This window comes from Zootermopsis nevadensis, unplaced genomic scaffold, assembly GCF_977971745.1.
Source record: "Zootermopsis nevadensis isolate Lab colony 2312 unplaced genomic scaffold, Znev_1.0 Znev_ptg000022l, whole genome shotgun sequence".
Classification (NCBI taxonomy): Eukaryota; Metazoa; Arthropoda; class Insecta; order Blattodea; family Termopsidae; genus Zootermopsis; species Zootermopsis nevadensis.
In genome coordinates, this window is record NW_028259154.1 from 4,297,354 (window position 1) to 4,310,561 (window position 13,208).

A 13,208-nucleotide genomic window follows, 5' to 3' on the forward strand; every position below is an offset into this window, starting at 1 on the left:
CGTTGCCGTACGAAGTCGAAAACCATTTATATAATTCCATAGAAAACGGATCGGCCTAGGAAGAAGGTAATTTAATGACGTCTGAGGTCGTTTGGTAAGTAATAAAGTCTTTGAAAATGCCCTGTACAGAACTGATTGAATTTACTGGGGAGAGCCATGTCATGATTCACGAAAGAAACTTAATTTATAAACGCGTATTGTGAAGTACCACATTAACCCATGCTCCTAAACGCATTTAAGTCAGCAAAACCTTTCACGGCGTGGGAAATTAAGTTCTGTCGCGTTTTAGGGTCAATGCTGTCCTCTGTTCGACCTTGCGTGTGGTCATTCTTCGTGTTGTTTTTATCAATCGGCCATGCTTAGTGTACAGTTGCATGTCGGTTTTTTTAAAGCCATCGAATTTTATTTTTATCAAGAATACGTAATCTTAGAGGCATTAGAAATCAACGCGCCTCTAAACTCGCAAACGACAACAAAAGAACTTGAACAGAATCCCACGTGGAGCTCTGCCTGTCCTGATATTCGTACAGAAATATTAGAATTCCAACAACTCACCGTTAGATGATATTGTCTGTCACCATTCGCCAAACAAGAGGCACATTAACCCTGGATCACTGTGAAGGCCAGAAATATGATAACATCCTCTGATTGGTTAACTAATAATGCGATATTAGTTTGTTAACTAATGGAGTAGGGACGCGTTAAGGTCGTTAGGTGATCTTTGTCTCACTGTGACTGAAATTCAGCTTCTATTTTTATTATATTCTGTATAAATATTGTTTTCGTAAAGATAAAGTTTATTTGATTTTTATTTATTCCGAAGAATTTACCTGTACATAAGAAATTTGTTCCCACATATCGGGATTACGATTCATTACGATTAAATGGTGCATTATCCATGTCGTGGTGGTTGTGTCACTCATCAATCGTGTCCGTCCGCTTGTTCAACGCTCAGGATCCATACACGGACGCTAGGAATTTCCTGAAGCTGTCCGTCTGTAAACCATAAGTCGAATTTAAATTGTGAATATGTTACGTAAAAGCGTTTGCCTGCCCACCTGAAGGTACGTGTATGTCCCAGGTCGTCACATCACCACGTGGTAGAATAAATAATAATAATAATAATGTTTGCATTTGACGTTTCTGTACCAGTTGATGTAATGAAAGTGAATTCCGAAGACCTGCTGATACGAACAACGCGTGTGGAATGTCAAGGCGAAAGGAAGAACCGATCATTAATCATGGATCTAGAAGCTTATCGCGATAATCTCAGAATGGTTTAGAACAGCGATATTTAACCTGGGGTCCGTGACGCCTAATCAGAGGGTCAGCGAATGTTTAGGAAGTTAAATAATTTTTACAAGCATTTTAATAAAGTTTATATATATTTGTTTAAATCTTGTCAGTCTAATCACAATAAAATTCCTATTAATATTAAAATATTACTGTAATTAACATTTAAATATTTAAAATATATTAAATGATGATCTCTATCGAAATGTTCGATTTACATTAAATCAACACTTTTTACACGACATGTTTCAGTTCTAAAAGAACCATCTTCAGGTGTATAAAATTATATAAACTTAAATATAATTTCTTAAATGCAACTTTTAGTCATGTTTATCAGATTTCAAATGATGTTGCATTTAAGACATTATATTTAAGTTTATATAATTTTATACACCTGAAGATGGTTCTTTTAGAACTGAAACATGTCGTGTAAAAAAGTGATGATCTAATGTAAATCGAACATTTCGATAGAGAACATCATTTAATATATTTTAAATATTTAAATGTTAATTATAATAATATTTTAATATTTAATAGGAATTTTATTGTGATTAGACTGACAAGATTTAAACAAATATATATTTATCACAAAATGACGCAACTTTATCATCTCAAAGTTTATATACGTAAAAAGGCAAAATCTGAAATTTTTAAAACGCTTTGTAAAAGTGAACGAATTTGAAATTTGAGGTTAAAAATTATGTGGGCACTCTTAGTTTGATTCCTGGGAGCAGCGTCTGTCTCATGGACAGGTTTCTTGTAATTCGGTGTGAAAATATAAGTAGGAACGTCTGTATAAGGGACTATTTTGTGGTGAGTAAGCAGGCTGGGCTGTAAAGTCTGTTTCTTCTCGCCTTGCGTTGTCCAAGTGAAGATTGAGTGTAAAAGTACCTTCTTGCCCCTTAAATGCTTTCGTGGAGTAATTCTTAAGTACAGGGAAAAATTACAATGCGATTCCTATCTGAGGAAAACGTTGATGGTCGTCTACTTTGCTGGGTTTTCTTTATTCTGGTTCTGAATATTGCGCATGCGAGACGAATGTAAATCCAATTATAATGTCTTAAGATATCCGCTGAGCCATGGGCCTAGACAGGCGGCCATTTATCGGCTCGATTCTGCCCTTACGTAAAGTTTATATCCTGTTCCTTTACCTTAATTTTGTTATAGGTCGTAGAAATGAATTTGTAACGTTATGAAATCAAAATAAATAATGTTATTTACGATTATGCAGAAGACGAAACGTATTTTGGAAGTAATGCTGTTTACTTTTCGAAATTATTGTTTGGTTTCTGTTTGTGGTAACGGATTTGCTCCTGTAAGTTTGTCCTGCAGTTTTACAAAAGTTGAGTACGTACTCTGCGATCTTCCGATAATGGCTTACCTCCTCTTGATGGGAATGGAAACACTCCATGATACTCGGCAACAGATGACACTCGTCACCTCCGTTGGGGTTGGCTTCCTTAACTGCGAATCACAAAGGCACATGAGCATTGATGCCTGGTCTCCTCAGAAGTAAATTAATACGCCGATTGAAATATTTGGATTCAAGCGACTGAAAACTTTCAAAATTAGGAACTTCATGCGTTACACTCTTCACAAAATACTAATACTACAATATAAATTTGAACAAGATGACGGGGAATTTAATATACATGACAGAAACAAGAAATGTATACATCGTTTTAATCGGAAATCACATATAATCAAAGTTTTCATGATTTTTGTTCTAATTTCCGTGATATTTTACAGGCTCTTTTATTAGTCTGGTGTTGATAAAGTCACGGCCTTGTATATAGGATTCAGCCCCCGTCTGGATTTCCTATGGCTTTCCAGGGTTAAAGCAAAAATCTATCGTTTATTTTTCGGATTAAAAGTTACTGTAATCTCTGCTGCTTATCTTGAATGTCTACATTTTATTGGCTGAGTTATTATCCGTTTAAATGTTTTCTTTTTTACGTAATTAATTCTGTGAAATCCAAGTACGACGTTTCGAGGCTGACAATTGTTTCCATCTTCAGGAAAAATGAAAGGGTGCGAATCCTCACTTTACCTAATGTCCACATTTCCCTACTACATGCCTCTACAGATAGTTGACAGAGAGCAAATGAAACGCTCTCATTCAGGTAGATTTCCAAAACTTAAACGTCATTAAATTTTCCACGCTAATAATTACGTGTCCTTCGAGCTCAATCAGAGTCACAGATACGCGTTAACTTTACGTACCCTTGGTTTTGCACGTGTCCAGCATTGCCTCGACCTTCTGGTATTTCTCCGGGTACTTCTGTAACCACTCCCGTACTCTTGCCTTGAATTGCGTGGGTTCGAACTCATTTCCATTTATCTGCGAACATTTAGAGAGTTATTATTTGTGATGGCCTAATATAACTTAAATTCAAGAGACAAGTTCAGAATTTATAATGGCGGTGTATGCTACGGGCCAATATGATAAAACATTTCAGAAATGTTTCTTGCAATAATTTTTTTATCTAATAACATATTACCGCCACGCTGGTCTAGCGGTTATAACGCTGGCCTTGTAATCCTGGGGTCTCGGGTTCGATTCCCGGCGGTGCCCGAATTTATAACTTGTGTTGGGCAAGGCCGTGGTCTAGGCAACACGGAGTTTTCCTCCGTGGCATCCCAACAATTACTCCATTCACACACAGAAGAAGGCAATGGCAAACCACTTCTGGATCATCTGCCAAGAACGTATATGAACAGGTCCCAGTCCGAGAAAAGGATGGAAGGATCCTGTTCATATGGACCTGTCTTCAGACAGAACACTAAATAATAAGATGAGGTGGTCTAGCGGTTAGAACGCTGGCCTTGTAATCCTGGGGTCTCGGATTCGATTCCCGGCGGTGCCCGAATTTATAACTTGTGTTGGACAAGGCCGTGGTCTAGGCAACACAGAGTTTTCCTCCGGGGGCTTCCCCGGTTTCTCCGTGGCATCCGAACAATTATTCCATTCACACACAGAAGAAGGCAATGGCAAACCACTTCTGGATCATCTGCCAAGAACGTATATGAACAGGTCCCAGTCCGAGAAGAGAAAAGGATGGAAGGATCCTGTTCATATGGACCTGTCGTCAGACAGAACACTAAATAATAATAAGATGAGGTGGTCTAGCGGTAAGAACGCTGGCCTTGTAATCATGGGATCTCGGGTTCGATTCCCGGCTGTGCCCGAATTTATAACTTGTGTTGGGCAAGGCCGTGGTCTAGGCAACACGGAGTTTTCCTCCGTGGCATCCCAACAATTACTCCATTCACACACAGAAGAAGGCAATGGCAAACCACTTCTGGATCATCTGCCAAGAACGTATATGAACAGGTCCCAGTCCGAGAAAAGGATGGAAGGATTCTGTTCATATGGACCTGTCGTCAGACAGAACACTAAATAAATCACATATTATTATTATTATTGTTATAGGCTATAGATAATGACTCACACGGTTAATATCGTACGCTTTTGGGTCTCAATATAATGTTTTTAGGGTTTTTATCAAAAACGTTTCGCGGGTTTCGAAATATTGTGAGTCTTTACCACACCGTTATCTCTTATGAATCAGTGGTCCATATTTTGAGACAGAGCTTGCTAATGAAGGCCTGATAAAGAAATAGTTAAGATATTCATAGACGGTACAATTACTTACCATACCGAGTTTTGCGTACACGCAACCAGCGAAACACTGCAAGAGAGGAAAATATACGACAATATTATTTTATTTTATTTTTAAAAATAACTTACGTGTCATTGCTGAGTAACACCACGAAAGACTTGCTTAAGGATTTCCGTCTCTTCAGCCTCAGATTTTGTTCTCCCCGGTTGTAAGTCTGAAGTGACATCGCCCACTCCGAGAGCATGAAAGAATTTGTTCTCTGGAGGGCGAAGGTGTTCTTAAAACCGTGAAGTTTTAAGTTTTACTGTCAATGACCATAAAGCCGCTGCATCGGTGTAATGTGTTAGTATTTATACAGGGTGATTCAAAAGGTAAGGGCCAGACTGAAGGAGCGTGTAGAGGGTCTCAGAGAGAACGACTTTCGAATAGGAATCCATGTCCTCCGACGTTATCCTAAGTCAGTCGAGGCAATTGAAGGTAGGGACGTCTGAAATAATCGTACTTTGCTATTCTCCTACTGGCTTAATTTTGATTTTAATTAATATACAAGGATTACATTAGGAATCTTACTAACCAAATTATCTCAGCGGTATGTTATCAGACTTCCCTACCTTCAATGGCCTGGAATGACCCAGGATGACTTCGGAGGACATGGATTTCTCTTCGAAAGTTTTTCTCTCTGAGTCCCTCTTCAGTTTGGCCCTAACCTTTTGAATCATCCTGTATATGTTCCATGTTCAGTTTTCTGTCCGGAGTCCAGCAGTCATCATTACGTTTTCGCGGTTTTTCCCAGTCTCCAAGAAGGGCTGGGAAAATACATTGAACATTCCAAGATAACTAGTTTTAGTTTGCGTACAGTCTGGTGCATAATTCATAACTTTTCCGTCATTGGACGGTGTGTGACCTCTGTAATTGAGGTAAAATCGATAAAGTAAATTAATTTTGGCTTCTGATGGATGTTGTTTGCTTAACTACTCCACTTGAGTTTAAATATTCGTGTAGCGTCGTAATAGACTGGAAGGCGACCACAGTTGGTGGACACGCAGAAACCGATCGTGGCGTATTTCAATCTACTGAAGTCATCGTAACCCGTACCCCTAAACTAACCTACCTTTGCTTCCTGATTGGGTGGAATTTCGAAGCCTTTCAAGGCTTTGATGTCCTCTGCAAACAAAGACAGATTGGTGAGATTTCAGGTCCCCAGGGCGGCAAATATAAAGTTGGTTGTCTTCTGGGCTGTTGCGACGTGTAGTAAGGTAGACGTTTAAGGAATGAGTGACATCGCCCTGAAGATGGAGGCAGCTAGGACCTCTGAAACGTTTGTAACGTGTACTAGACTACACGACGCAACAACCCAGAAGACGGCCATTTTCAAATACAGATAGGCTATAACACGTAAGCAATGTAATAAGTTTATTAAGCACCCTAGAAAGCCAGCGGAACTAATCAGCTGAAGAAGTTCCAATATAAAATGTCGCTTAAGTAGAATGGAATTCAGACATCCGCTTGGCTCGCGTACAAATTTGCAAAATTGCATGAAAGTTTTCTTGTGTATTCAGGAATCCATTATGACCAGGATTCCAGCCTTTGAAGTTATATTTTATATCTTTCGGATTTCTGAAACTTAAGAGAAACTGTGGTGGTACAGCTTGGCGCACGATAACCGATTGGACGTTTAAATACTCGTATAATTTTACATAAATGACACGACAAAGCGGTGGTCATATTGAGCATGTGCCCGGATTTATAACTTGTGTTGGGCAAGGCCGTGGAGTTTTCCTCCGTGGCATCCCAACAATTACTCCATTCACACACAGAAGAAGGCAATGGCAAACCACTTCTGGATCATCTGCCAAGAACGTATATGAACAGGTCCCAGTCCGAGAAAAGGATGGAAGGATCCTGTTCATATGGACCTGTCGTCAGACAGAACACTAAATAATAATAAGATGAGGTGGTCTAGCGGTTAGAACGCTGGCCTTGTAATCCTGGGGTCTCGGGTTCTATTCCCGGCGGTGCCCGAATTTATAACTTGTGTTGGGCTAGGCCGTGGTCTAGGCAACACGGAGTTTTTCTCCGTGGCATCCCAACAATTACTCCATTCACACACAGAAGAAGGCAATGGCAAACCACTTCTGGATCATCTGCCAAGAACGTATATGAACAGGTCCCAGTCCGAGAAAAGGATGGAAGGATCCTGTTCATATGGACCTGTCGTCAGACAGAACACTAAATAATAATAAGATGAATATTAAAGTTTTTTATTTCAACTTTCAATCCGGTATAATTCCGTGCGTCATTCTGTTTATATTTTTAGTTTATAAATTGGCCTAGCCTCTTTCTCGAGGTAGAAACGTCCAATCCGTATGTGATATCTCGTCACCTTCGATTTGATCCCTCAATTGGTCTGTTTCTTTACGATATTTCCCAATGAATATTTTTGTATTTTCCTATTTCATAGGCAGTTAGTGTATGTACCAAATAGACGTTCATTCATTACCTTCCTTCAGTTCATGCAGAGCGATGCACTCCTTGGAGATCGGCATGATGTCGTCCTGGAACTTCTGTTTAACTTCCTCGTCTGCCTGAACCACGATCGACTGTAACCTAAATGACATTTCAAAAAATACGTCTAAGAATCTTGCGTGAAAGACTCGAGTGAGGCTAATAACGTGACGAAATGCGAGAGTAATCGAGAAATCTGTCCGTGTGCATGATCTAGACGCAGAATTATTCTTATATGTATTGTTCCGCTGTATTCCCTAATTTTACTGCCTTCGTCATCGCCCTGATGATGGAGGCAACAAGGATCTCCGAAACGGCTGCAAACTTCTGCTAGACTAAACGGCGCAAGGACCCAAAAGATTCAGATTCACCTTCGTGTAAACGTCAAATCCTACAAATCACTTGGAATTTCTGCATTCAGTGCGACATGAAACAAGAACTCAACCCCGTATTGGCCAGTAACGAGAATGAAAAATGTTGCTCACATCCTTAAGCTTTTACGATGTTCCACTAATACATCGTTTGTCAGTATAAACGCACTAACACTGCAAAATATCACCGTTTCCACCCGAACCCGCGCTTTTGGTGAAGTGATTCGACATCAGATAATGTATTTCTAATATTTTGTGTGATGTTTTGTTAAAAGTTTTCGTTATCCTTTAACATGTGTTTAGTCTGATGTTTTGCAGAAAACATTCGGTGCCAAATATCACGTTCTGTGGGTTTTTTTCATACAAATTATTCGACGTCAAACAAACAAAAAACCAATTGAATAAAAATTTTCTTGGATATTATCCATCGTCTAGTAAATATAAAACGTAAAAACGACGTTTCGGAGATGGAACTCTATCTCCGTCTTCAGGTTCCTATCTCCGGAGATAGGGATTAGCTCTATCTAGTGGGCCCAACTGTGTAGGAACCTGAAGACGGAGATAGAATTCCTTCTCCGAAACGTCGTTTTACGTTTTATATTTACTAGACGATGGATAATATCCAAGAAAATTTTTATTCGGTCCGGAGATAGGGATTAGCTCTATCTAGTGGGCCCAACTGTGTAGGAACCTGAAGACGGAGATAGAATTCCTTCTCCGAAACGTCGTTTTACGTTTTATATTTACTAGACGATGGATAATATCCAAGAAAATTTTTATTCGGTCCGGAGATAGGGATTAGCTCTATCTAGTGGGCCCAACTGTGTAGGAACCTGAAGACGGAGATAGAATTCCTTCTCCGAAACGTCGTTTTACGTTTTATATTTACTAGACGATGGATAATATCCAAGAAAATTTTTATTCGGTCCGGAGATAGGGATTAGCTCTATCTAGTGGGCCCAACTGTGTAGGAACCTGAAGACGGAGATAGAATTCCTTCTCCGAAACGTCGTTTTACGTTTTATATTTACTAGACGATGGATAATATCCAAGAAAATTTTTATTCGGTCCGGAGATAGGGATTAGCTCTATCTAGTGGGCCCAACTGTGTAGGAACCTGAAGACGGAGATAGAATTCCTTCTCCGAAACGTCGTTTTACGTTTTATATTTACTAGACGATGGATAATATCCAAGAAAATTTTTATTCGGTCCGGAGATAGGGATTAGCTCTATCTAGTGGGCCCAACTGTGTAGGAACCTGAAGACGGAGATAGAATTCCTTCTCCGAAACGTCGTTTTACGTTTTATATTTACTAGACGATGGATAATATCCAAGAAAATTTTTATTCGGTCCGGAGATAGGGATTAGCTCTATCTAGTGGGCCCAACTGTGTAGGAACCTGAAGACGGAGATAGAATTCCTTCTCCGAAACGTCGTTTTACGTTTTATATTTACTAGACGATGGATAATATCCAAGAAAATTTTTATTCGGTCCGGAGATAGGGATTAGCTCTATCTAGTGGGCCCAACTGTGTAGGAACCTGAAGACGGAGATAGAATTCCTTCTCCGAAACGTCGTTTTACGTTTTATATTTACTAGACGATGGATAATATCCAAGAAAATTTTTATTCGGTCCGGAGATAGGGATTAGCTCTATCTAGTGGGCCCAACTGTGTAGGAACCTGAAGACGGAGATAGAATTCCTTCTCCGAAACGTCGTTTTACGTTTTATATTTACTAGACGATGGATAATATCCAAGAAAATTTTTATTCAATTGACTCTTCACCATCGTCAAGAAGTTTTAGATTTGATAAAAAAAATCCAGTTACGGCTAAGTTGTAATCAGGGTTGAAGTCCGGGTTATCGAGACATTGAAATAAAAGAATCAACGTGGAGTGATCAATAATGTCATTATGATATGGAAATGTATCGCACTGACAGTCGGAAGACCGGTTTGGGTTCGGCTACGCACTTGTACGCGGAGGAAACTCGGAAGAATGCCGGGTCTGTTCTACCCCTCACCCAGTGCACGGCACCAAAATATTTGTTACCTGAGAGCGACCACCACAACAACGGCCAGCAACTTCATCCTCGGATCTGTGATGGAACTGACGTCGTTCGCTGAGCTTTTGCGTTTAGAAATGCTCAGTTTCTGCTGTATTTATCTGAAAATTACACAACGCTCGCTGGGAAATCTCTCGCTTCCGCCGACACGCTTTTTTCAAAAAAAAAAAGATAGAAATTGAAGGTCGTTCAGTGGTTCGTAACTTACACAATCAACTTCGTCACATTTTTTTCTTCCTTTCATGCGAATAATGCCGCGCAAATCAGATTTGGTCACAATTAACAACAGCAGAGAATGTTCTGTCGACGAATGGAAATATTTGATGACATTGGTCGGCATGTCAGCTTTCTGTCGGTAACACGATTGTTATGTACGAGGTGCGATCGGAAAGTTTCAAGATTGCGCCTATAAAAAAAACCCGTACACTTATCTCAGGTATTAAATTCATCCATCACCCTCGAAGTAGTTCCCCTGGGAGTGAACACAACGATCCCAGCGCCGCTGCCAAGCCTGGAAGCATCCCTGGAAATCTTTCTTTGTCAGCCTGTCAAGCACCATCTGCGATTCTGCCTGAATCTCTTCTATCGTCTCAAATCTCCTTTCCTTTAGCTGAATTTTCATCTTTGGCAAGAGGAAGAAGTCACACGGAGCTCAGAAAGGAAGTTGGGGTCGGTTCTTGCAAGATCTTTGAGCTCCTGACAAACGAGAAGTCGATTCTGCTTCTGGTCCTCAGACAGGATGCGTCGCATGTGGAGTTCTTCCTTTAGAATCAGCTGACAGGTCCCATAGCCTATCCCAACAATGTCGCACAAGTCGTTGATGGTACGACGTCGATCTTCGTGAATGGCCTGCCGAATCTTCGTAACATTTTCAGGCGTTTTGCTCGAAGATGGTCGTCCAGAACGCTCGTCATCATCGACAGAGGTTTGGCCATTTTTAAAACGTGAATGCCACACAAAAGTTTGTGCACGACCCATTGCGGACTCCCCAAATGCTTGCTTTAGCATTTCATAGGTTTCCGTAGCCGTTTTGGCGAGTCTTTGGCAAAATTTGATGCACACGCCATTCCGAAATCGCAGGAGGGTCGGTGTAATGCACTACCAAAACGCCCGTAACTAAGAAACAAATGCTAATTCGATGATGCCGGCTCGCACACTGATTCACTATGAATGTAGGCCGCACCCCCCTAGCGGCAGAAGCTCGTACTACATCTGGTTCGCCCCCTATTGACAGAGTCTTGAAACTTTCCGATCGCACCTCGTAAGATAGAGGAGTCGTGAGTATCACCAGGAATCATGGTAAGTCGTTAAACACGCCTACTGCGAAACGTATAAATTTTTGTTGTTGGACGTAATTGTCATAACTGTTGGTTGTAGATTTTATCTTCTTGTGAGAACTAATCGGTAACGATCAGCGTACTTCTTTATAGAGGTAGCTTTTGTAATTGTTATGTGTGCCTTGGCCTGACATCATCATCTATTTAGGTATTGGAGTGTCCCAGTGCCATTATAGTTCCACTGGAGAGAGAGACGCTGGAACTTGCAGTTCGTACGACCTTCCGTGCCTCGTTTGAGGTGATATTCATGTCCTGCAGATAAGAATCATCGCTCATTACTCCACGCGAAAAAGCCTTGTATTTTATTACGTCACGTCGAGTAGCTCTGTTAGTCGCTTCTCGTCAAAGTTCCTCTTGGTCTTCTCACAGAGCTTGCCGACAGTGTCAAGAAGACTGATGGGTCTGTAGGAAGAATGTAGCGTGGGGTCCTTCCCAGGTTTCAGTATGGACACCACGTGAGCGTGTTTCCATTCCGAGGGGAAGTACTGCCGCGTTGAACACTTTCGAGAGAAAGGTTTTCGGCGCGCCGTTGGAAGATGTCCCAGGACTCTGTTCGCGCCCGGAGCCTTGTCAACCTTGAGTCCCTTGATGGCCTGAAGGACCTCCGAGGGACTGGTTAATTTCGGTTCACTTGCCACGTCAATAACTGCCTGGTCCGATGGGTCCGTCCACAGGCTGAAATTGGACCTCACGGCTGTTGGCCAGGTTTCAGATTTCTCGGAGTCCGAGGGAGGCGATGGAGTGGAAGTCTCATCACCCTCTCGGTTGTCTTCCACAGCTACTGGTCCTCACTGTCCAAGGATTCCAGCGCATCGCTCCACTGTTCGTTCATCCTCTCGTTGAGTCGACTGGGCAGTCCGGCCCGGAGATCAAGAACGAGTTTCTGTTAGCGTAATCGCGCAAGAGCGAACCCCTTACGGAAATACTGTCCTCGTCTCGTACTTTTGTAGGGGTTTGACGAACACCTCTACATTTCTCTCATGTGCATTCCCGTACTATGGCTTGGGATATATTCAAAAGTTGGGGTTTGTCCGGTGTCTCGTAAGCCCATGGTAGGAGACAGTTTCAGGCTTGTATTTTGTTAAGCTGGTAATGAACATTTTGTTTCTTATGAAGGGCTCTGATACAGGGAGTAAGTAACTAAACACTGTAAAGTCTGCGCGTTTATTCACGGGGAAGTTCGGTGTGTTGAGCACGGACGTTCTATCACTGCCATCTCGTTCCGCTCTAAGGATGCGACGTATATACGAGATACTGTTTGTTCCCGCTACTCTCATGCACTGACATTGACTAACCTTTTTTCTATCACCTTGTAAAGCCCTCTCGGTAAAAAAATCAGTTAATTGTATTGTGTTGATGACAATTGTGTCTCGTGCGTTTCCTTCCTTGTCCCTTAATTAGCACCTGGGGTTTAATTGGAAATGACGATTTGCTAATTATGCTGAAGGATGTCTAACACGTTTCTGAGGACGAACGTTGGGAAAATGTGTCCTGTTGCAGAACGATGACCACACGCGTGAGTACGTTCTCGACGCGTGGTGGACAATTTTGATCGCAGTTTGTGTCACGTTTAGACAAGTAATTCCTCGTCTGCGAAGTTGATGTGACGTAAAACAGAACTGTAAACAAATTCGAATCCAAACAAAAAAAAGTACTCCGAGTTGGAAACGTTAATTGAAAATATTTACTGGAAGCTGGATTCACTTTGACTTAAAGTCATTTATTTAAACTTATTTTTGGCTATTATTTCGAAAATGAAACATTTGTGAGCTCACAATGTTTCGGTTTCACTGTTAATCTTTCAACGTAATTTCGGGACGTGTTTGTTACTGCTCAGATGACAGGTTATTCTGGGAGTTTGAGAAACTGGTTTGAGGCGCCGGCGTATTCTCGAATGCTTGAACATCTGAATGTCTGTCGCTACGAAACAAAGGCGAGGCAGTGCCCCGACTGACCGCGTGCCCAGGTACTGAACTGGTGATTGTCCCCTGGTCCACAGGGTGTCGTACTT

General features: G+C 41.3%; 2 protein-coding genes across 2 annotated transcripts in view; one reads left to right on the forward strand and one right to left on the reverse strand.

The window, feature by feature from the left end:
- mldr (mitochondrial ribonuclease P catalytic subunit) overlaps positions 1-13,208 on the forward strand; it is a 152,684-nt gene that overhangs the window by 110,357 nt on the left and 29,119 nt on the right. The window lies entirely within an intron of this gene.
- Positions 792-10,001, reverse strand: LOC110837161 (uncharacterized). The gene is made up of 7 exons (XM_022079018.2): positions 9,848-10,001; positions 7,417-7,523; positions 6,028-6,080; positions 4,950-4,985; positions 3,517-3,634; positions 2,675-2,757; positions 792-996 (listed from the first exon to the last, which is right to left on the reverse strand). The coding sequence occupies exons 1-7, from the start codon at positions 9,883-9,885 to the stop codon at positions 952-954; spliced, it is 480 nt and encodes a 159-aa protein (XP_021934710.1). The 5' UTR covers positions 9,886-10,001; the 3' UTR covers positions 792-951.